The sequence below is a fragment of the Eptesicus fuscus genome, chromosome 5, assembly GCF_027574615.1.
Source record: "Eptesicus fuscus isolate TK198812 chromosome 5, DD_ASM_mEF_20220401, whole genome shotgun sequence".
NCBI classification, from domain to species: domain Eukaryota; kingdom Metazoa; phylum Chordata; class Mammalia; order Chiroptera; family Vespertilionidae; genus Eptesicus; species Eptesicus fuscus.
In genome coordinates this window covers 65311021-65334066 of record NC_072477.1, presented here as the reverse complement: position 1 = coordinate 65334066, position 23046 = coordinate 65311021, and the positions used below count along the sequence as shown (strand labels likewise).

Below are 23046 nucleotides of genomic sequence, written 5' to 3'. Positions count from 1 at the left end.
CTGTTGCCTCACTTTCTTGGAACTCCTGCCTCCACAACTCCTCCGGTAGCTCATGCAGGGGTTAGGTCTTGGGTTTTTGTCATCTTGGTGCTGTGAGGAGTAGGAGGGTGGCCTGCCCCATCTAGGGGAGATCAGGAAGGGCTGGCCCTCTCTCTTCTTAGAAGCCATTTGAAATTACTGCAGGGATCAGCTCCCTGGGGTGGAGCACACACACAGGGTATTTTGTAGGTAGAGGTGAGAGGTAATGTGGTATTCAATACCCTTCAGCCAATAGCGGAGCCTCTCCTCTACCTCCACTTCCCCTCCCACACCAGCTACACTCTCCTGGCTGCCAGAGCAGGGTTTATCCATTTTTCTCCAATTCCTGGCAGTTCAGAAAGGCAGAGCCCTCTGGCCCTTCAGGGCATTCCCAGCCATCAAGAATGTATCAAGGCCTAAGCCCCCACATTCCACTCCTATTCCCCCTCCAAGAGGGCCCTAGCATTGTCTTTTTCCCTGTGCCCCCTTTCTGTCTTGGCCACAACTTGTGGAGTCAGCGGTGGGACATTGCTGCAGGACAGTAAAGCCCTCTGCTAGGCAGACATGAAGCTCTGGCCACTTTCCTCGGGCCCTTGGCCTTCCCTATCCTCCAACTCTGGTCCCCAGCAGGCTGCTGGAGCCCAGAGGCACCATCTCCCTGCATCCTGAGTGATGCTCAGTTAGAAGCCTGTGTTGGAGTTTCCCTCGAGGTTTACAGGGCACTGGCCCACCTTCTAAAGACCTTGGCCGCAGATGAAATACACACACACACACACACACACACACACACCTGTTGCATGTTCATTGCTAGAGTACTTGACTGACTCATGTGTGCCTGGTTTCCTCTCATGTCCTACCCCGTCTTCACCACCCTGGCTCATGTGGAATGCCTATCAAGAAGCACGAAAAAGGGTGGAACACACTAAACCCAAATTCTGGGTTGTTGGTGTCCACAGTCTAGATGATATGAGATGGCCCAAAGGATACTCGGTTTGGGTAGAAGGAGCCTCCTCAAAGGTAGTGCTGGGCTCCCAGGGTGCTCTGATATTGGAGGTTGAGGGGAGGGAGGCACATGGGGTTGCAGCAGGGGCCAAGAGACACACTGGAAAGGTGGTAGGAGGGACAGGTAAGTGGTAGAGGTGAGGGGATGAATGAGAATTGGAAGGGCGGTTCAGGGTGAGGGGAAGGAGATAGGGCACAGTGGGCAGGGAGAGTAGGACCAAGTAGTGGAGCAGTTTTTGACGTGTTGGGGTGAAGAACGTGTCTCTTGGCCCTACTGCTTCCCCTGCCTCAGGTAAGGCAGGGCAGCTTTGCTGTATATAACTCCAGGCCACAAAAGCCCATTCTCCTATGGACAGGCCTTGGGCCCTACTGACTCTATAGGCAGAGGCTTAGAAAGAAGTTGGATTCTGAAGGGGGCACAGCTCTGGGTCAGCCTGAGTGCACCTGAACAGATGAAGCCTATTTCACCCCATACTGTTCTCTACTACCACCTCCTCTATAGCTAATCTACAGAGAAATCCCGGGCCCAAGAACTCTCTCAGCTGACGGTGGACCCCCTGGCAGGGCTGCAGTCAGGGTTAGAAACACACTTCCACCTGTACCCCAGCCCCACCTGGCATACTGGCCACAGCCCATCCCGAATAGGGCTCAGTCTGGGCCCTCTGGGCTGGCTGGGTTCTTCGTAATCCTTAGCCAGCCTGCCCCTCACAAGGAGGAAGCAATACTCCAGCTAATGTTTGTGAGAAGGTGTCCGTCCTTTCCTTCTCCTAGCCCAGCTTTTTGGGGGGCGGGAAGGTGCCCATCCCCTTCTGCATGTCTGAGGCCACTGGCAGTTGCCGTTCTTGTTCAGATTTGCCCTGACCCAGTTTTGAAAGCCCTTATTTATAACTTTTATACTTTGTCCAGGCCCTGGCGCTTTCCCCTTCCCCAGGTCTTACGGGGCAGGGGCTGTTTTTAACATGTCAGTTTGTATTGATGTATGAACTGGTCAATAAACAATCATTTGTTAACTTTCCGACGCCAGCAAGTGGGGCAGACAACAGAAGGTGCTGCTTGCTCGCTGCATGGATAGTGGAATCCGGCGCTGCTCTGGGGCGGGGAGAAGGGAAGCTCTATCCAGGCAGCGGACTTCATCTGTGGGGAGTGCGGGGAGCTAGAGCCCTGGCGTGGGCCTCGAGGAGGGTGGGGTCTTCAGGAGGGGAGGGGCGGGCCTCAGGGGCGGGGCCTTCAGGAGGGATGGGCGGGGCCTCGAGGAGGGTGGAGTCTTCAGGGGGAGGGGCGGGGCCTTCAGGAGGGGTGGGCGGGGCCTCGGGGCGGCGGCGGCGGCGTCATGGCGGAGGCGGCTTTGGACGCCGTGCGGAGGGAGTTACGAGAATTCCCGGCGGCGGTAAGGGGTGAGTGGGTTCGCTCAGGCTGTGGTGTCTGGCGTTGACTGCAGATCAGTCTCAGGACGCGGGAGGGGCTGTGGACATGCCGGGCCTGGGTCCCTGAGTCGCGTGGCCCTGGTGCTTCCTGGGCCGCTGACACCGGGGCGCACCCCAGTTCTTATCCTCGAGGAGCGCAAAGCCTCGTGCACGGAACCGGTTGGTGCCTCCTCTCTGATCACTCTTCTGCCGAACCTCCTCCAAGCCCGCGGGTGTGGGTCCTCAGCCCCCCTCCTCCCGTGTTTGCACACCCTCGCGGATTCCTGAAGGGACTGACCATTCCCGCCCTAAATAATCGGGGGTGCGTTGTTGCCTTTCCCACCCTTTCCTGTCGTCAAGTCTTTAAGGTGGTCGGACTCTTCCCCTCGGAACCCCTGCTGGAACTCGAGGCAAGAACGGACTCCTCCCAGCTGGGGCGGTGCAGCGCTCCGGGAGAATCGGGCAGCTGTGCAAGTGATCCCTGGCCCCCAGCTGCTTGGTTTTTATTTTTCTCCCTTCTTTTCCCTTCCTTCCGCTCTCCCCTTTCTGTTTTTAAGCGATTTCTCACCAATGAATAGAACATGGGCACATGACTTAAAAAATAACGGATTTATAACGTAAAGTAAGCTTTCCTCCCATTCTAAGCCCCAGCTTGCATCTTTCCAAAAATACTGTTTAGCCCTGGCCGGTGTGGCTCGGTGTTGCTCACGGGTTAGAGCGTCGGCCTGTGCACTGAAGGGTCGTGGGTTCGATTCCCCGTCAAGGGCTTGTGCAGGAGGCAACCAATCTATGTGTGTCCCCCTCCCCCTCCACTCTCCCTAAAAATCTATGGAAAAAATATACGTGGGCGAGGAGTAACCAAAAAAAAAAAAAAAATGCTGTTTGTATCCACACACAAAACTGTATACCTCCCTTTTTATACAAATGATAGCCTGTTAAACATACTCTTCTGGGTAATGTATCTTGGAGATCATTCCAAATCCCTGTATCGAAATCTTTTTCACACCTGGGTACTAATGCCGTAATTTACTTAATCAGCCCACTCTTATGAGACATTTAGGTCATTTCCAATCTATTGTTTTCAGTAGTGCTGCAACGAATACTTTGAGTATTCATTTAACAGATACTGTCATGTGCTGCATGTGAGGCTAGGTAATTTCATTGTTGTGCAAGCATCATAGAGTGCATTTACACAAACCTGCATATTATAGCCTACTACTATAATTGTATGTGCTATACGTACTTTTATGTGACTGCCAGCATCACCACAAACCTATGGGACCACCGTTGTATTTGCAGTTCATTGTTGATCAAAACATTGTTACGTGGCCTGTGACTGTACTTAAAGCACTTCAGTGTGCCAGGGTCTGTTCAGTGTGTTTAGGATACATCACTGAACAAAACAGATCTCTGTCCTCATAGAGCTTACAATTCCAACTGAGGAGACAGACCATGAGTCATAGGCACACTGAATGAGTAAATTATAGAGTCAGGAAATGTGGTACAGGATAAGTGCCATGGGGAATCGGGGGACAAAGCAGAATGATAGACCTCAGTATATAGGGCTGAAGGGCAGGTTGCAAATTTAAATAAGATGGTCAGGATGGGCCTCCTTAATAAGGCTACATTTGAGCACAGGCTTGAGGGAGGAGAGAAGAACATTGGGGTAGAGGGCGGGCACAGGCAAATGCCCTGCGGGGGGGGGGGCCTGGTGTGCTCCAGGAACAGTGAAGAGGCGCTGTGCCCGAAGCAGAGTCTTTGTGCACCTGTGAGGGTGTTTGCAGGCTAAATTTCCTAGCAGAAGAATTTGGCCAAAGGAATTGTTCGGATGCCTTTTGAAATCCCCTCACTTTGAAAACCCAGGAGAAAACAGTGGCCATTCACTACAGCAGGGTGGGGAACCTTTACTTACCCATCAGCCTTGGGTATTTATAACATCATTCGGGGGCCATACAAAATTATCAACTTAAAAACTAGCCTGCTGTATTTGGTCAAACATTTAATTAACTCACCCCGAATGCCATGGCAGGGCCGGACCACATGATTTCATGGGCCTTATATGCCCTGCCTTATACGGCAGGCCAGGGTTCCTGCTCTGCAGGAAAAACTATTAAATGCTGAGAAAGTAAAACTGAAGTAACTACAGAAGGTACAAAGGGCTAAAAAAAGAAAAAGGTCGGTTTTCCTTTCTTAAAATATCCTAGTGAGGACAGTAGGAAGGTGTACCGAGCCCCATATCACCCCACCCCCACTCCACGGGGACTGCTTTGATGGAAGGCCCTTCGCCAATTTCTTCCCTCTGCTCCCTTACCTGCGTGGCAGGTTTCATCTTACCCTCTGGTCCACGAAGCAAGCACACATGCCAGCTCTTTCATTTCAGTTTTCCTGGGCCCACCAGGGTCTGTTTTTCCACTCAGTTCCAAGTTTTGATCTAATCACATTCACTTTCCAACTGATCGCAAAGCAAGGCAAAGATGACCAGTGAGATGCGGTGGTGAGAGACAGAGCATGACCTCAGAGGGGAAAATGAATGCAGTGGCCGTTTGGAGCGGGAGGCGGTAACCACCCGTGAGGGGTTAAGGCATTCAGGCTAGACCTCAAGGATGAAAATCACAAAGGAAAGCCCTGTACCCTTTATAAAAGCCAGGAGAGAGGCATTCTAGACTGAGTGAGCAATAGGAGCAAAGTTTGGTACTGCCTGAGGCGTGTGTGGTAAGGAGCAGGCACCAGACGGGAGGAAACCAGGCGGGAAAAGGAGGCTGGGCCTGAATGCATGACCAGGCAGGCAGTATTCTGTGAGGAGTAAGTGGTAGGTCATCAAAGGATTTTTTTACTGGGGGTGTGACAAGATAAGATTGTATTTTAGGAAATGACTGGGGCCAGGGTGAGTGATGCTTTGAGAGGAAGTAGAATTAAGCCAAGGAAACAAGTTAGTTCACTGTAGCAACAACCATCCTGCCAGGAGATGTTGGAGACTTCCATTCAACCACTAAGCAAATATTTGCTGAACACTGACTGTGTGCTCGGGACTACTCCAGTTCCCGGGGGCGCACCAGTGAGCAAGGCAAGCATCCCTGCCCACAGGGAGCGCACATTCTGCCAAGAGAGAGACTAGAAAACAGTTGGACAAGTGAAATAGCATGTTAGATGGTGACGAATGATAGAAAAATGAAGGGGCCTGGCTGGGGTGGCTCAGTTTGTTGGCGGGTAGTCCTGTGCACTGGAAGGCCTCAGGTTTGATTCCTGGTCAGGGCACCTACCTAGGTTGCAAATTTGACCCCTGATTGAGTTCAATCCTTGGTTGGGGTGCATACGGGAGGCAATCAATTTATGTATCTCTCTCACATCGATGTTTCTCTCCCTCTTTAAAATCAAGTTTTTAAAAAAAAAAAGAAAATAAAGGAAGGGGTATCAGGGTTATTGGGAGAAGGTGACAGTTTTTTAAAGGGTGGCCTGGCTCATTGCAGCATTATTTACAGTGGCCAAGATCTGGAAGCAGCCCAAATGCCCATTAGTAGATGAGTAGATAAAAAAGCTGTGGTACATTTACACCATGGAATACTTAGCCGTAAAAAAAGAAGGAAATCTTACCTTTTGCAACAGCATGGATGGACCAGGAGATTATCATGCTAAGTGAAATAATCCAGTCAGAGAAAGACAAATACCGTATGATCTCACATGTGGAATCTAATGAACAAAATAAATTGATGAATAAAATCAAAACAGAGGCATAGATGCATGGAACAGACTGATAGGTATCAGAGGGGAGGGGGGTTGGAGAACTGGATGAAAGAAGGTGAAGGGATTAAGCAAAAAAACCCCACAAGAAACCACACAGACACAACAAAACAAAACCAAACCAAACCCCCATAATCACAGACAACTGTGGTGATAGCCAGAGGGAAAGGGGGGTCAGAGTAGGTAGAGGCGGTCAAAGGGGGAAGGGGGGACGGAAAGAGACTGCTTGGGGCGATGGGCATATGATGCAGTGTGCAGAGGATGCTTCGTTGAGTTATACACGTGAAACCTGTATGGTTTTGTGAACCAATGTCACCCCAATAAATAAAAAAGAGGGGGCCATGGAGGGAAGCCTCATTGAGGTGACATTTGAGGACCCAAAGGAGGTTGGTGAATGTGCACACCAGCAGGGGAAGGAGGAGGGGGTGGTTGGAGAGACACGGGAGGTAGGATCAGTAGGACTTGGAGACGATCAGTAGGGTGACAGGAGTGAGGGAGAAGGAGACTTTTGTTCCGGTGACCCAGGACCACTACAGACATCTGCCCGGGGGGCACACAGCACAACCTGCCCAGCACACACGGCAGCCCTGGGTGTCTGAGGATGGGGATGCTGTTCACTTTCCTCCTGTGGTTTTGTGAGGCAGTCTGTCTCCTCATTTAGGTTGTGAGCTCCCTGAGATGATGATTGGCTCATCCCTGGATACCTCCACATTGGCCACGCCAAGTGCTGAGCACATCCTCGGTGCTCAGTAAGTATCACTGTTAGAAGGTGCTTTACACAGCCTCAGCCCACCCTTAGCCTTGGGGCCTCGGCTCTACTCATTCTGGAGCTCCCAGTGCCACCTCAGTGGCTGCCCTTCCTACTGGACGCCAGGAGGTTGGCCACTCCAGAGTGGGAAGGCCGAGGGTCCATGGTCAGGCCAGGCATGGTCCATGGAGGGTTTGGATGATGGGCTGAACAGTAGCCCTGGCCCTGTCAACTCTGTGGCCCATAGTGGTGTGTTTGTGAGTACGTCACACTTTCTCCCTTAAACGTCCCTCATTCTTCAATTTCTGATTGTCCAGGATCCCTTGGTCACCAGTGGGCATTGTCTAGGGACACAGTGTGGCCTACCCAGTGGGGTAGCCGCAGGATGTTACTGGCTTCAGCCCCCGCTCCCCTCTTTCTCTCAGAGCTTAACGTGCCTCCTGCTGTGCCTTACCTGGACCAGCCCCCAACTCCACTTCACTTCTTCCGGGACTGGGTCTGCCCCAACAGGCCCTGCATCATCCGCAACGCCCTGCAGCACTGGCCGGCCCTCCGGAAGTGGTCGCTCCCCTACCTCAGGTGGGGGCCGCCCCGGCGGGATGTGGGTGGTGCTTGGTGGCATCTGGGCCGGGGCCGAATGTCCATTCTTCCAGAGCCACCGTGGGCTCCACGGAGGTGAGTGTGGCCGTGACCCCGGATGGCTATGCGGATGCTGTGCGAGGGGACCGCTTTGTGATGCCCGCCGAGCGCCGCCTGCCCCTGAGCTGCGTGCTGGACGTCCTGGAGGGCCGAGCCCAACACCCAGGAGTCCTCTACGTGCAGAAGCAGTGCTCCAACCTCCTCACCGAGCTGCCCCAGCTGCTGTGTGACCTGGAGCCGCACGTGCCCTGGGCCTCCGAGGCGCTGGGTGAGTGGAGATGGGGGACCTGCTGCTCCTCGTCACTGATGACGTGGCCCACACTCCTGGCCCCACAGGGTCAGGTGCTATGCACTAAACGCTCACGTCCCCCGGCCTCAACTCCACGCCCATGAATGGAAGATTGCTGCCCCCTGCCAGGGGCGCACCTCTGCCCTTGCTCTCTGCTCTCTCCCTGTTCCTGCTGGGTCCCAGAAAGCTTTGCCGAGGCCCACCCAAGTTCTGGCCCAGCATCGCTGTAAGGTGTTTATTCCGAGCCGAGCCTTCAGGCCACCCTCCCAACCCCCTCTTCCCTCCCACCTGCAGGAAAGATGCCCGATGCTGTGAACTTCTGGCTGGGGGAGGCGGCTGCAGTGACGTCGTGTAGGTATCAGGTGGGGAGGAGACCAAGATTGGGAGGCTGGGCCTTACGGAAGTTAGACTGACTTTTCTCTAAGGTTTCTTCTGGGATTCTAGGCTCAGACACAAGAGGGGGCCCCCTGGCCGCTCAGGTGGGGAAGGTAACCCATAGCATTGGGGGTGAGGGCATTGTTTACTCTACGTCCCTAGAGAGCTTTGCAAAGGCCGTCTAGGTCGGGGGGTGAACTCAGGAGAGCCCTGTTTGCTAGAATTCTCCTCAGTGGAGATGAGCCCAGGGCCTGGCAAGTGTCAGTCCCTGGAGGACAGAGATCAGAAATGCCTGAAACCCACCAGGCACCTTGGCACCCCCTCACCTCTGCTCTGACGTGGCATGCTCTTCTCTTACCCCACAAGCTGTCTTGGGGTGCCAGACGCCCAGCATGGTTGTTTGCCCCTCCTGGGCCTGGCCCCTCATTCCTGCCCCGGGGCCTCCTCTGTGTTGGCAGTGCACAAGGACCACTATGAGAACCTCTACTGTGTGGTCTCGGGAGAGAAGCACTTCCTGCTGCATCCGCCCAGTGACCGGCCCTTCATCCCCTATGGTAAGGGGCTCGGCCCCGGGGCTCCGGGGAGCAAGCAGCGCGAGGTGGATGGCGGGCAGCAAGGGCCCTGGGCTGGCTGGTGCCCCGGCCTGAGGTGTGGGCAGTGTCTCCACTGCACTGGGACTCCTGACCTTGCCCTGTACCCAGGGAACAAGTAAATGGCTGTGGCTGGCAAACCGTAGGCCACTTGGTCCCCACACCTTCCTCCCTCTGGTTTCAGAGATGTACACTCCAGCAACCTACCGGCTAACCGGAGAGGGCTCCTTTAAAATGGTGGACGAGGAGGCCATGGAGAAGGTGTGTGTCTTGCTCCTGGGCCCCAGGGAGAGGGAAGGGTGGGAACCTGGGCTCTGAGGAGCAGGCACAAAAGAGCTGGGGTGGTGGCACCTTGCTCTGAAAAACCCCAAAGTCTGTGCTACCTTTGGAAAAGGTGGAATTCGAGGGCCTGGGGCTTCGAGCCTGTTCCCTGGCATCCACTGTGTCCCCAGGTGCCCTGGATCCCGCTGGACCCGTTGGCTCCGGATCTGGCTCAGTACCCCAGTTACAGCCAGGCCCGGGCCCTTTGCTGCACGGTGCGGGCTGGCGAGCTGCTCTACCTGCCGGCCCTGTGGTTCCACCATGTCCGGCAGTCCCATGCCTGCATTGCCGGTGAGGAGCTGCTCAGTCACCCGGTGGCAGGGCATCTGGGAGATGGGTCAGGGAGGCTGGAGGTGAGAAGGGGGACCCTCGTGCTCAGGTCTCGTTCTCCCTGCAGTGAATTTCTGGTATGACATGGAGTATGACCTCAAGTACAGTTACTTCCAGCTGCTCGACTCCCTCACGAAGGCCTCGGGCCTTGACTGATGGAGTCCTGGTGAATGGATGTCGCCAATGACAACTTGTGGAGAAGGTTGCGCCCCTCCCGCGCCAGGTCAACTCTAGAGGCAACGTGGAGTCAGAGTGTGCTGGCTCCTGGCCCAGCTCCCCTCGCGATCAGCTTTGCAGGCTCTCAGGAGGCGCCCGGAGCAGGAGGGACCTGGCCGTCTGGGCGTGGCTCCCAGGGGAGGCAGCAGCCTGCACTGACTGGAGGAGGAGCGGGGCGCCAGGTGCAGCTCGGCCTCACCTCCGTGACCCGGGTGAGTGAGTGCCTCGAGCATCGGTGACGTGTCTGTAGAACAATGATGGTTCCTCCCTCCGGGGTGTTGTGAGCATGAGACGGTATCTGTGGGGCAGCAAGGCTGGCACAGAGGAAACGTTCAATAAAAGGTGGCTGTGCTTGGTGAGCCGAGACTCCCTCTGAAGTTGCCTTCTGTGGTCTGTGGGCTGGGAGGGTTGGGTAAGAACTTCGGGTGGCTGTGATTGGGGGTGAGGGCTGGGTCCGGGCCTGAGCCTGAGGCGCTCTCTGCTGCCAAGACCCCTCTTTGGGATCGGCCATTGCAGCCCCTCTTGGCAAGCAAGCCGACCCCAGTCTTGTCACCTCTGCGCTGGCCTCATCGCTGTGGAGTCTGTAAAGCTCTTCCTGGCTTTGTCCCCTTCCCCCAGCTCCAGGGCCGCGGGGGGGCTGTGGTGGCCGGAGGGTCACCTCTGTTCCTCCTCCAGGAAGCGGGGGACAGAAGCCCCGCCCCTCCTGAGGCTTCCTCTGTGGAAGGAGTAGGTCTCCCCACCAACCGGGCCCTGGAGATGGGAGCCCCCTTTCCGAGTGAGCGCCAGCCCAGACGCCTCATCCCCCAGCACCAGCCCAGGGCTGGGGCGGCCGCTTTGAAGGGCTGTTTCCTAGAACAAACCACGCCCCTGCCAGGTCACGATGGGGCCTGGGGCATTCCTCAGATTGGCCAACCACTTCGGCCGGACTGGGCATTCCTGTCCTACTGGCATTGGGAGATTGCGAAAGGCCCTGTCATGGGGGGCATGGCTCTCCCGTTTGCTGCTTCTCTGGGCCCATCCCCTGCTTTCCAGACCTAAGTGGCTCCTGCAGACCCCACCTTCCAGTCTCTTTCTGCTCAGCCTAGGACAGCGAGCTCTCCTGGGGGCCCCCTTTCCAGGTGAGAGCTGGGAGAGCAGGGCTGGGTGGGGTGGGCACAGATGCTGATGGCTGGAGAGGATGGGTCTTTGGGATGTTGAGCCCCGGCCACAGGGAGGCCAGTGGTTTCATGTGGGTTTAAGATGCCTCATTTCCTGTACAGGTAGCTGATCCAGGAAAGAGTGGGGCTTGGGTGGGGCAGAGGCGGTGGGAGGGACAAGGGAGGAGCTTGGAGCCAGCTGGGACATCCCTGGCTCTGGATTAAAAAGCTGACAGGGTCAGTCGTCCGGCCACTGCCTGTCATACCTGGTTCCCGAGGACTCTCCGCCTCATGGCTCTGGCAAGACAGGTAGGGAGCTGGGCTCCACTCTAACCCCTGGTCCCCCCGAGGCCTGGTTGTTGCTGTTTCTTAGCAGAGCTGTGGGCTTCTTGGACCAGGGTGGTGAGCAGAAGCCAGGGAAGAGGCAGGGCATTGGGACGAGGGACTGTCCTGAGTTCCTCCTGACCTAGGGAGAGGCTCCAGGCAGAGCTCCCTGGCCCCGTGGACGTGGGCCCGGGCAGCTCAGTCCCGGGGCCCCAGAAGGAAGTGGCTGCTCCAGTGCTCCTCTGACTCAGTTGCTTGGGGTGGGAGCCCAGGGCTGACACTGCTATTAGCTGAGCTTCCCCGGCCCTTCTCCGGACGCCATCATCCATCAGGCCCTGTCTGAGGCAGGGCTGGAGGCCAAAAGGCAGGATCGGCTGGCACAGGTTCTCCCTGCCTTGTCAACCTGCCAGGGTCGCATCCCCAGACCCAGGGCGATGGGTTTAGATGGAGCTGCCTGAGGACCATTGCTAGCCGGGCCTTGTAGGACCTGAAGGACTTGACCACCTGTGGGTAGTCTGATCTGGTAATTGCTGTCCCTCCCTTAGTAGAGAGCCCGTTTCCAGAACTGTGCCCTGGCCGGGGGTGGGGAGTGTGTGTGTGGGGGTAACTCAACCAGGGGCGCCAGGCCTGACAGCCTCTTTCCTGCCCTGCTGCCCAGGGCCAGCCTGAGGCTGCTCTTCCCGGGCGAACTGGGGAAGCGGCTGAAAGGAGGCTGTTACTATCAGGACCTGGAAGCGGGCTAGTGCGGGGACTGAGAGCACAGATCGGAGCCGGCCTGGTCCGATCCTGCCCTGAACCGCAGCCAGTGTCTCCTTGGTCTTCCTGTTTCGATGTCCTTGTGGGGCTGGTCATAGGGTGGTTGTGGGATTAAGTGAGTTAATGTACAGAGTGGGTCCAGAGCCGGCCAGAGCGCCGTGTAAGCGTCGGCAGGTGTCGTCAGCAGGCCCCAGCCTCTCCTTCAGGCCTGTGGCTGGGCAGGGCCGGGCCTCTGGGTTCAGGACTAGGCCCCAGCCTCTCCGGAGGCCCTTGTCTCCTTTGGGTCTCTGCCTGCAGCAAACCTGTCCCTTTCTCTCTCCTCTGCAGGCCAAGGTGCCCGAGACGTGCCTGCTCACCATTCGTGTCCTACAGGCCCACGGCCTGCCCTCCAAGGACCTGGGTGAGTGCTGCCCGGGGCGGGTAACCGTGCGGCCGTGGCATTCAGAGGGGGGCAGGGGCAGTGGGAAGAGATGGGAGTAGGGCTGGGTGTGCAGGGGGGTCCTGGAGAGGGTGCCGAGGGAGGACTGGGGGAAAGTCACAGTCGGGGCTCTGCCTCTGCTCTTCCTGCCTCCAGCCCGGCCCCGCTCCTCGGGTCTCTGGGTCTCCGGGGGCTGCCTGCGATGGAGGGACAGGGCCCGTGGGGGCCGGGCTGGGAAGGGCTCTTGGCAGTCACCGGTGCTCGTGCCTCCTTCCCACAGTGACCGCCTCTGACTGCTATGTGACTCTGTGGCTGCCCACGGCCTCCAGCCTCAGGCTGCAGACACGCACCGTGAAGAACAGCAGAAACCCCGTCTGGAATCAGAGCTTTCGCTTCCGCATCCACAGGCAGCTCAAGGTGGGCCTGAGGGCCCTTCTCACCGAGCCCGTCGGCTGCCACCGCCCCCGCCCAGCCCCTCACTCCCCGTCCCACTCACCTTCCTCTGCCTCCCCTCCCTCCTGCAGCCCCTCACTCTGTTCCCCTTCCAGAACGTCGTGCAACTGCAAGTCTTCGACCAGGACCTTTTGACCGGTGATGACCCCATGTTGTCGGTGCTGTATGACGTGGGGACTCTGCGGATTGGGGAGTCCCGCCACGAAAGCTTCCTCCGGAGCCCTCAGGCAAGGCTACGGCGGGGGGGGGGGCGGGGAGGTGCTTGGGAGGTGGCTGGTACAGGTGGCCTCTTCTCCAGGAGCTTCGTTCCCCTGAGAAGCAGTCCCGTCCCCAACCCTCTTTCTGACACCCAAGCCCAGGGCAGCTTCCTTGGGGCGGTCCGGAGAGGGTGGACGGCGCAGCCTGCTGATAGACAGTCGCTGTCCCACCCGGGTCCCAGCCCCAGCTGGGGTCTGGGTTGGAATCGCCCCCCCGCCCCAAGTAACTTCCTCCTTCCCTCCCTTCTCCCCCCTCCCCCCCACCTCACCCTTTCTAACTTGCTTCTTTCTCTGTCCAGGGTGAGGAGCAGCTGGAGGTTGAATTTCGGCTGCAGAGTCTGTGAGTCAGGGGCCATGGGACAGCCCTGCGTGGGAGTGCTTCCTTCTGGGAGGGACAGGGCGCAGGGCACTAGAGCCGACACCCTTCCCTGGGGGACATCCAGCGGTAGAGGAGGAATGCCCGGCTTCCTTTGGGGGGCGCACCTGGGAACCGGGACCCCCGCTTAGGGTCACTGGGGCTCTTTCCAGGACCGACTGTGCCGAGCAGCTGGTCAGCAATGGCATCCTGGTGGTGAGTCTAGAACCCCTCCCTGCAGCCACCGGCTTGTCCTCCTCCCCGAGCTTCAGGCCCACCATGGGGGTCGGGGGCGGGGGGGCGGGCAGAGCTGGATCGGGGGACACTGGGATTTCAGTTCCTCAAGAAGATACAACCTCAGGGAGTGTTTGGTGCCTCAGGCCGAGGAGGTAAAGTGTGAGGAGCCAGAACCAGGGTGCTGGGCGGTGGGAGCCTCTGACAGGAGGTGCTCACGTCCGGCTCTCTCATGACTCAGGCCCGGGAGGTCTCCCGCCTGCACGTCCGCCTGGAGGAGGCTGGGGACCAGAAGGGTGAGTCCCTGACCCCCTAATAGCCCTCAGCCCTTTCTAAGGGCCTTGCACTAGATGCCCTCTGCCCTCAGGCAGGAGCAGGGGTTAGGGGGGCAACTTCATGCTGGGGCTTTTCCCCTTGTTCCTCATGGCGGCCGCGGAGGGGGCATCCCATCTCCAGCCTCGTCCTGGGCCAGACGCCCATCTCCGTGCCGGGAGGGAAGTGCCCGAGGCCCCTTAGGCAAGACCAGGGCACTCTGTGGGCTCAGGTCCTATTCCCAGCCTGTCTGCTCTGGTTCCTGTTTCCAGGGTCAGAGGGCAGAGTTCAGCTTGTGGTTCCTGGGTCCTGTGAGGGGCCACAGGAGGCCTCGGTGGGCACTGCCTCCTGCTTCCACTGCCTGGCCTGCTGGGAGCCGGAGCTGCGCGTTCACCTGCAGGTAGAGTGCCGTGGCTCCGTGAGGGCCCCTGCTGCCCTCAGCACCTGCTCCCACTGCCCTGCTCTCCCTGGAGCCCCTCACGCCTGGCAGAGGCAGGCCCGCTGGGGAGAGTGTGAGGCTGACGACCTCGTGGACCCCTCCTGCTGTTCCTCTGTCCCTCCCAGGAGCAGCTGGTGAAGTCCCTGCTGGGAAGGAAAGGTAGAGATGCTTAGTTCTCCTTTCATGCTCCTGCAGGATGCCCCCCAGGAGCAACTGAAGGTGCCCCTCAGGGCCCTGCCCTCTGGCCAGGTGGTGAGACTCGTCTTCCCTACGTCCCAGGTACTGGGCACCGGGGAGGGAAGCCGGTTGCACAGGCAGGGCCGCTCTGGGCCTTGAAGGGCTGGCCTGCGTCAGTAGCAGCTCTGTCCTCGATACGTGCTGGACCGGGCCCTGGGGCGGGGGTCCTCTGAGCGTCCCTGCCTTCAGGTGTCAGGCCTGGCCCCGGGGAGGTGGCTGTGGGCCCAAGGGAGCATGGGGACACCGTGGGGTGTGGCTCGGGTTGGGATGAGAGGAACAGGGCGGCCCACCTTTGTGACCGGAGCATTCATGTTTTCAGGAGCCTCTGATGAGGGTGGAGCTGAGAAAAGAAGAAGGGTGAGAGGCCGGGCTGGGCACGGGGACAGGCCGACGGTCGGGCACTCCGCCTGGACGAACGGAGGGGAGCGAGGTGGGGGGCTCCCAGCACAACCGCCTGACTCTTCTCTGAGGTGCTCGGGTTTGCTCCCACAGCGGAGCACGATGTGTGGGAGCCTGAGCAGACAAAGGCTCATTTCACATTTCACTTGCATTTATTTGTTGGAGGGGTGTGTGCCTAGCCCTGTGCCGGGCTCTTAGGAGGCTCTTGATAAACGTTTGGCTGGAAAACAGGTGGGAGGTGAGGAGAGTGATTTGAGGCACAGAGAGGGCAAGGAAAGGAGAGGAGAGAATGGCGCCGCTTCAGGGGGCAGTCCTTGTGGGGGGGCCTTAGCTGACCTTCACGAGACCAGGAGTCACCTGCCTGCTCACCACGAAGAGGTGGGAACTGGTTTCCGTCCCCTCTGGAGTCGCTGTTGAGTGGGTGAGGGGGGGAGGCTGAGAGGTGGAAGTGTGTTGGGTCCCACCAGGGCCCGTCTGCACCTGGGACTCCAGAGCGGCCTCTTCAGTCACCGGTGAATCCTCTCGACCACATTCCCCGTGTGTCCTCGCGTGGGCCTGGGTCCCCCCGCTCCCCCTCATGCCCACTTCTGCCAGGACACAGAGGAGAGGAGAAATGGCAGTACGCATTTCAGGGAGGCAGACCCCGCTTCCTCTCTCTGACGAGGCCCAGGCGCTGCCTCACGGTCCCTCTCCACGCAGACCGAAGGAGCTGGCCGTGCGGCTGGGCTGCGGGCCCTGTGCTGAGGAGCAGGCCTTCCTGAGCAGGAGGAAGCAGGTGGTGGCCAAGGCGCTGAAGCAGGCCCTGCAGCTGGATGGAGACCTGCTGGAAGATGAGGTCCGAGGGCTGGGCTGGATGGGGCAGGCGTCCGAGGGCTTGCTCGGGCCCGGAGCCCGGTGCCGAATGCTGGAACTGGTTGTTCCCTAACCAAAGGCGCTGGTGCCGAGCCGGGCTCTCCCTGCCCGTGTTATCAGGAGCTTGGTCACATCAGATGTGGAGCATTGCAAGAGACACTTGGAGGTTTAAGCTGCCCCACTTGGCAAGCTTTCCTTCTTGTTGTTTCTTGATCTTTGGCCTGGTCTAGGTTGTGAGGCTGGGCCTGGTCTGACCGGTCAGTAAGACGTACAGCCTGCGGGCTGCCTGCTGGCCTGGGATGGTCCCTGGAGGTTCGGGTCAGCTCTGGCATCTCCTAGAGAGACGGCCTCTCCGTGGGAGAGGATGAGGGGTGGCTACAGGGGAGGTTTTGAGATTGCCCTGGAGCTCCCAGAAAGTGACCACCAGACTGCTAAGGGGTTAGAGGTGAGGAGCTGAGGCCTGGTCTGTCCATTTTCCCTGGAGTTCTTAAAATCAGACAGACCTGACCCTCAGGAGGCTACTTCTGACTAGACCTGTGGTCGGCAAACTGCGGCTCGCGAGCCACATGCGGCTCTTTGGCCCCTTGAGTGTGGCTCTTCCACAAAATACCACGGCCTGGACGAGTCTATTTTGAAGAAGTGGCGTTAGAAGAAGTTTAAGTTTAAAAAATGTGGCTCTCAAAAGAAATTTCCATCGTTGTACTGTTGATACTTGGCTCTGTTGACTAATGAGTTTGCCGACCACTGGACTAGACCCTCCTCAGCAGGCCTGACTAGAACCGGTCCCAAGAGCCCTAATTAGATCAAGATCCCTGATTGATTTCAGAGAGGAAGCGAGAGGGAGAGAGAGAGATAGAAATATCAATGATGAGAATCGTTGATTGGCTGCCTCCTGCATGCCCCCCACTGGGGATCGAGCCAGCAACGGGGCATGTGCCCTTGACTGGAATCCAACCCAGGACCCTTCAGTACACAGGCCAATGCTCTAACCACTGAGCAAAACCAGCTAGGGCCTGATTAGATTTTGAGCAGCCTTAGCTGTGGGTGAGCTGAGCGGCCCCTTGGATGACTACCTTCTCTTCCTGTGGCTTGGCCTTCCCCCTCCCTAAGGCCCCTCTCTCTTTCTTTTTTTTTTTTTTTTAACGTATTTTTATTGATTTCAGAGAGGAAGGGAGAGGGAGAAATAGAAACATCAGTGATGAGAATCATTGATCAGCTGCCTTCTGCACACCCACTACTGGGGATCGAGCCTGAAATCCTGGGCATGTGCCCTGACTGAGAATCGAACCTTGACCTCCTGGTTCATAGGTCAACGGCTTAACCACTGAGCACCCCTGCTGGGCCCTAGGGCCTCTCTGAGCCTTGGCTGTCTTCTCTTTCAGATCCCAGTGGTAGCTGTTATGGCCACTGGTGGTGGGATCCGAGCAATGACTTCCCTGTACGGGCAGCTGGCCGGCCTGCGGGAGCTGGGCCTCTTGGATTGCGTCTCCTATATCACAGGAGCCTCGGGATCCACCTGGTGAGCTGGCGGCAGGTGGGGTGCAGAAGCCTGGGGGGTGACTGGCTGGGTTGTGGCAGGGGGTGCCGTGGTGAGGCTCTTAGACTGCACAGGCCTCTCTGACCGAATGGGAAGGGCCAAGAGAATGCGTGTGCCGGAGAGGAATGCACTCAGGCCCTGGGAGGGCCCCTGCCAGGCTGTCGTCCCAGACCAGAGCCCAGTGGGTCCTTGAGTGATGGTCTCCCCGGCTTTGGCTTTCCCAGGGCTTTGGCCAACCTCTACGAGGACCCGGAGTGGTCTCAGAAGGACCTGGCAGGGCCCACTGAGGTGCTGAAGACCCAGGTGACCAAGAGCAAGCTGGGTGTGCTGGCCCCCAGCCAGCTGCAGCGCTACCGGCAGGAGCTGGCCGAGCGTGCCCGCCTGGGCCACCCGACCTGCTTCACCAACCTGTGGGCCCTCATCAACGAGGCGCTGCTGCATGATGAGGTGTGGGCACGGTGCAGCCTGGGGAGCGGAGTGGGTGGCCAAAGCCACGGCAAGGTCCAGAGTCGGAGCAACCCTGGGCAGTGGGGGTTGGGGAGGCTCAGGCACCAGGAAGCCATGGCTGTAGGTTCAGATCATCTCCCCACCCCTGCTCCAGCCCCATGACCACAAACTCTCAGACCAGCGGGAAGCCCTGGGTCGCGGCCAGAATCCTCTGCCCCTCTACTGTGCCCTCAACACCAAGGGGAGGGGCCTGACCACCTTTGAGTTTGGAGGTGAGTAGCCTGGAGCTGAGACCCACGCTTTCGTGGTTGGTGGGGTGAGGGGGTGGGTACTGTACCCACTCTCTGGGCCAGGCCCCATGTTTTCCAGAGACTGTCATTCAGGCTTTGGGATGGGGCGAAGGCCTTGGGTCTCAAGCCCAGGGTCCAGTGATAAGGCTGAGCCTTCAGGCCACCGGGCTGCCCTGGCGTGAAACTGTGGTGGGTACGTTGGTACCGAGGGTCCTCAGGTTCCGGGCCCCCTGCTAAGGCTGTGTGGCCTCCTCACAGAGTGGTGCGAGTTCTCCCCCTACGAGGTCGGCTTTCCCAAGTACGGCGCCTTCATCCCCTCCGAGCTCTTTGGCTCCGAGTTCTTCATGGGGCACCTGATAAAGCAGCTTCCTGAGTCTCGCATCTGCTTCCTGGAAGGTGAGGAGGTTGGAAGGCTGAGGAGCTGGGGCAGCAGGGAGAATGGGCCTGGGGGTGGGAGGCTGAGGAGCTGGGGCCACAGGGAGAATGGGCCTGGGGGTGGGAGGCTGAGGAGCTGGGGCAGAGGGAGAATGGGCCTGGGGGTGGAAGGCTGAGGAGCTGGGGCAGAGGGAGAATGGGCCTGGGGGTGGAAGGCTGAGGAGCTGGGGCAGAGGGAGAATGGGCCTGGGGGTGGAAGGCTGAGGAGCTGGGGCAGAGGGAGAATGGGCCTGGGGGTGGGAGGCTGAGGAGCTGGGGCAGAGGGAGAATGGGCCTGGGGGTGGGAGGCTGAGGAGTGGGGCAGCAGGGAGAATGGGCCTGGGGGTGGGAGGCTGAGGAGCTGGGGCAGCAGGGAGAATGGGCCTGGGGGTGGAAGGCTGAGGAGCTGGGGCAGAGGGAGAATGGGCCTGGGGGTGGAGGCTGAGGAGCTGGGGTGTAGAGAGAATGGGCCTGGGGGTGGGGCTGGAGGTGGGCCTTGACCTTCCCAGTTCAGTCACTGCGACGTTTCCTGGCCCAGGTCAGGCCTTGGGGAAGGGTCAGGTTGTGATGGGGTGGAGGACTCTTCCCCCACGTGTCCCCTGTTCTCAGGTATCTGGAGCAACCTGTATGCAGCCAACCTCCAGGACAGCTTATACTGGTCCTCTGAGCCCAGCCAGTTCTGGGACCGCTGGACACAGGACCAGGCCACGCTGGGTAGGTGCCTGACTCCTTGTAAGGATTCGGTGGGGCAGCTCGTGGGGCTGTATTTGGGGGAATGTGGACTCTCAGGCCTTTGGGAGTCCACAGAGGCTGGAGTCAAGGCCCAGGGGTACCATTTCCTGAATGACACCCCATTTCCTCCCCTCTTGACTGTGCAGACAGGGAGCAGGTCCCCCTTCTGAAGGTAGAGCAGCCTCCCACGGTGGCCGGCAGGATAGCCGAGTTTTTCACTGACCTTCTGACACGGCGCCCACTTCCCCAGGCCACCCACAACTTCCTGCGTGGCCTCCACTTCCACAAGGACTATTTCCAGCATCCTCACTTCTCCAGCTGGAAAGGTACTGCTTTCTGCCCCCGTCTCAGCTCTCCAGTCATCCCATGGCCCCCGGAGCCTTGGGTCCTTGGCCCAGATACCCACCTCGTAACACCTTGTCCCCATGCCCTCTGAGCTCGGTTCCCTGGGCTGCTTGGAGCGAGAGCCCCGTTTTCTCTCCTTACATTGGGGATCAGGGCCTCCGGAAGTGGAGGTGTTGCTTTGGTGAGAGCAGGGCTGGAGGGCAGGGGCTCCACCCGCAGCAAGGAGCTGTCACTGGCCCGAGGGGTTGGTGCCCTGAGCCCCTGTGGCAGCTGCTTCACCCCATCCCCCCAACCTTTCCAGCCACCAAGCTGGACGGGCTCCCCAACCAGCTGACACCTGCCGAGTCCCACCTTTGCCTGCTGGATGTCGGCTACTTTATCAACACCAGCTGCCCGCCCCTCCTGCGGCCCACACGGGACGTGGACCTCATCTTGTCGCTGGATTACAACCTCCACGGAGCCTTTCAGGTGGGCTGCGGGCCGGCTTGGGGGGCGGTGGGGAACCCAGGCCTGGCTGCATCCTGGCTTATGCCTCCAGGGCCATCTGGCCCTTCGGGGCTGTGACAGTGACACCGAGTGAATGGGAAACTGAGTTCATAGAATCCACAGCCGGGGAACCCAGCTGCCGGGGAAGTGGGGGCGATGGGGGCACTGGCAATGTGGTTTCCTGTATTTACATTTGGGTCCCTTTTGCTGCTCCCCACCCCCGGTTGGTCCCTGGACCTGCAGTGTTGGGCTTTGTTAGCGCCCCGTTCAGGTGAGCCAGTGGAGCCGCCGTGGAGGGCTGTCAGGTTTAGAGCGTTTTTCCATCTGGCCTGGCTCCGCTGGGTCCACCAGCGTCTGCTTTGGCCTCTGGGCACGAAGTCCCGAGTGTCGGCGGACCTGCACGCTCCGTCAGCCTGCTGTTGAGGACCCTGGGCAGCCCTGGGGCCAGTCTCTCTGATGCCACTCTGCCCGCCTTGCAGCAGCTGCAGCTCCTAGGCCGGTTCTGCCAGGAGCAGGGGATCCCGTTCCCACCCATCTCGCCCAGCCCTGAGGAGCAGCGCCGGCCTCGGGAGTGCCACCTGTTCCTGGACCCCGACTGCCCCGAGGCCCCTGCCGTGCTGCACTTCCCCCTGGTCAGCGACTCCTTCCGGGAGCACTCGGCCCCTGGTGAGCCACCGTCGCCGTCTGGCCTCCCACCTCCATCCTGTATGCCTTGTCGAAGGTGACCCCAGTCCCCCCACCCCCAGTGCGTTTCCCTCCATGCCTGGCTGCACTCCCTCCCCACAGGGGTCCGTCGGACAGCGGAGGAGAAGGAGGCTGGGGAGGTGAACCTGTCTTCATCCAACTCCCCCTACCACTACTCGAAGGTGACCTACAGCCAGGAGGACATGGACAAGCTGCTCCAGCTGACGCATTACAACATCTGCAACAACCAGGAGCAGCTGCTGGGGGCGCTGCGGGAGGCCGTGCAGCGGCGGAGGCAGCGCAAGCAGCGCGGCCCCAGTGACGGCGGCACCCTGGCTGGGGGCTCCAGCCCCTGACTCTTTCAGGTTCACTCCCCGCCTGTCTGGCTGCTCTGGTTAAGTTGGGGCAGAGACCGTCAGCACCAGGCATTCCAGAACCTCTAGGGGTGTGGATGGCCCGGTCGGAGGCCCCCCGACCTCTGAGGGGCTCCCCCACGGTGTGTACCCAGCAGCACCCAGATGTGGCACTGAAGCCACCAGCAAGCCTGCCAGACGCCTCCGGGTAGGTCGAGCCTTCTGACTGGGCTGGAGCCTGGTCCCCGTGACGCGGCCGGAGACGGCTTCCTTCGGAGTAAGGGGAAGATTCTGTGTCAGCTGCGGGTGGAGCTGGGGGGCCCGGAGCAGCGCTGACCAGATTTGTGTGAGGGCTCCAAGCCCGTGACCTTGTCTGTTCTCCCTTCCTTGTTACCTTGAGTAGTTGTACAGCGTAAAATAGAGTGCTTTCTCTATCAGAGGCTCCTACAAATGTGAGGCGTTATTGAGATCCTGTCATTGCTGCCAAGAAGGGACCTGTTATTGCAGGCTCTTGGTTACACAGGGCAAAGACTGGTTTAAGAAACAAGATGTTTTCCTGGTTGGTGCGCTCAGTGGTTAGAGCGTCAGCCCTCACATTGAAGGTTTGATTCCCAGTCAAGGGCGTGTACCTGGTTGCAGGCTCGATCCCTCACCCTGGGCAGGGTGCAGGTGGAGGCCACCAATGTTCTGTCTCCTCTCCCTCCCTCCAAAAAAAATCAGTGGAAAAACTGTCCTTGGGTGGTAGGCTTAACAACAACAACAGACATAAGATGTCTTCCCAGCCACCTCATGGAGCCAGCGAGTCCGCACGGGCTTCCCTGGAAGCGGGGTCATCTGCTCCCGGCACCCTTTCTCAGGCAGGAGTTCGGTTTGGCCTGGGGGTGGGAGGTCTCTGCTGCAGCCCTGGCCCTGGCCAGGGACCTCGGGGTGTGGCTGGGGACTCCGTTGGGGACTTCCTGTCCCACAGTAAGGATGGGCAGACCTGGGACCTGAAGAGCCAGAGAGACCAGTGGCACAGCCTCACCCGGCTGTGACCCAGGGGACCTGTTTGTTCCTGAAGTCAGGAGGGCCCTGGGGCGGAGTCTCATTCTGGGGCCCGAGAGGGTGCCCACACTTGTGTCCCTGAGGTTTGGTGGTACCTCGGGGTTTGCTTCAGGGCCCAGACCTGTGGAGAGAACAGGAGGCAGAGTGACCCCAGAATCTCCTCCACACATTCGTGCCTCAGGGACTGGTTTCCCTGGGAACACCCTGCCTCCTCCTGACATGCATGTGGGATGGGTCCTGGGAGCCGACAGGCAGCTGCAGGAGGGACCAGGGTGTGTGAGGTGGATGGGAGATGACCGGTGCTCACTGCATCTGTCTGCCCTGGCCCCGCGACCCTAGTCCCTGTCCTGGGCCGGTGGCTGGAGTCACAGAGCAGAAGAAATGGCAGCCTTAGAAGCCACTGTGTCCAGGACAAGGCCATTCACTCAGCCACACGTCACCCGAATCATAAATTGGGATCAGTGGGCCCTGCAGGAGTGTGATTGGATAATTTACCGGAGACCAGTTGCTCTGCCTCCGTTACGCTGTGAGCGCTCCCCTGGCATGAGCTGTGTAGCTGCGGGTCTCTGTGTGTGTCTGTACCTCTTCAGGTTTGACTCTGTGTGTGGGTCTGAGGGTCTGTGTCTGCCTGACAGCCTGACTCCTGGTCTCCCTCAGAGCAGGGCCCTGGGACTGGGGGAGGCAGAGAGGATGGAGGCAGAGAGCAGGGACGAGAAGAGCAAGGGTGCAGGAGGGCTCTGGCTGTCCTGCAAACAGGGCTCCGTCTTGGAGGGGGAGGAGGACAGAGAATGAGGGGTATGTGGGTCCAGGTGACAGCCAGGCAGCATTCTAGCCTGTGCAAAGGGTGCCCCTCACCTCGGGTCTGGCCGGAGC

General features: G+C 59.0%; 1 protein-coding gene across 2 annotated transcripts; it reads left to right on the top strand.

Annotated features, from left to right (window-relative positions):
* The first annotated feature begins 2336 nt into the window (after positions 1 to 2336).
* LOC103287342 (bifunctional peptidase and (3S)-lysyl hydroxylase JMJD7) lies at positions 2337 to 21568 on the top strand. 2 transcript variants are annotated; one of them, XM_054716328.1, is made up of 25 exons: positions 2337 to 2414; positions 7335 to 7488; positions 7563 to 7816; positions 8132 to 8188; positions 8671 to 8766; positions 8987 to 9063; positions 12213 to 12285; positions 12584 to 12720; positions 12852 to 12983; positions 13313 to 13353; positions 13542 to 13584; positions 13844 to 13898; positions 14187 to 14314; positions 14549 to 14632; positions 14910 to 14947; positions 15689 to 15824; positions 17224 to 17360; positions 17603 to 17825; positions 17980 to 18097; positions 18374 to 18511; positions 19139 to 19243; positions 19408 to 19587; positions 19908 to 20074; positions 20572 to 20758; positions 20879 to 21568. In XM_054716328.1, the coding sequence occupies exons 1-25, from the start codon at positions 2351 to 2353 to the stop codon at positions 21130 to 21132; spliced, it is 3078 nt and encodes a 1025-aa protein (XP_054572303.1). In that variant the 5' UTR covers positions 2337 to 2350; the 3' UTR covers positions 21133 to 21568. The 2 variants fall into 2 exon arrangements, with proteins under 2 accessions (XP_054572303.1, XP_008141254.2); XM_008143032.3 differs by lacking the exons at positions 12213 to 12285; positions 12584 to 12720; positions 12852 to 12983; ... (14 more) ...; positions 20572 to 20758; positions 20879 to 21568 and adding exons at positions 9255 to 9414; positions 9521 to 9693.
* Positions 21569 to 23046: the final 1478 nt, after the last annotated feature.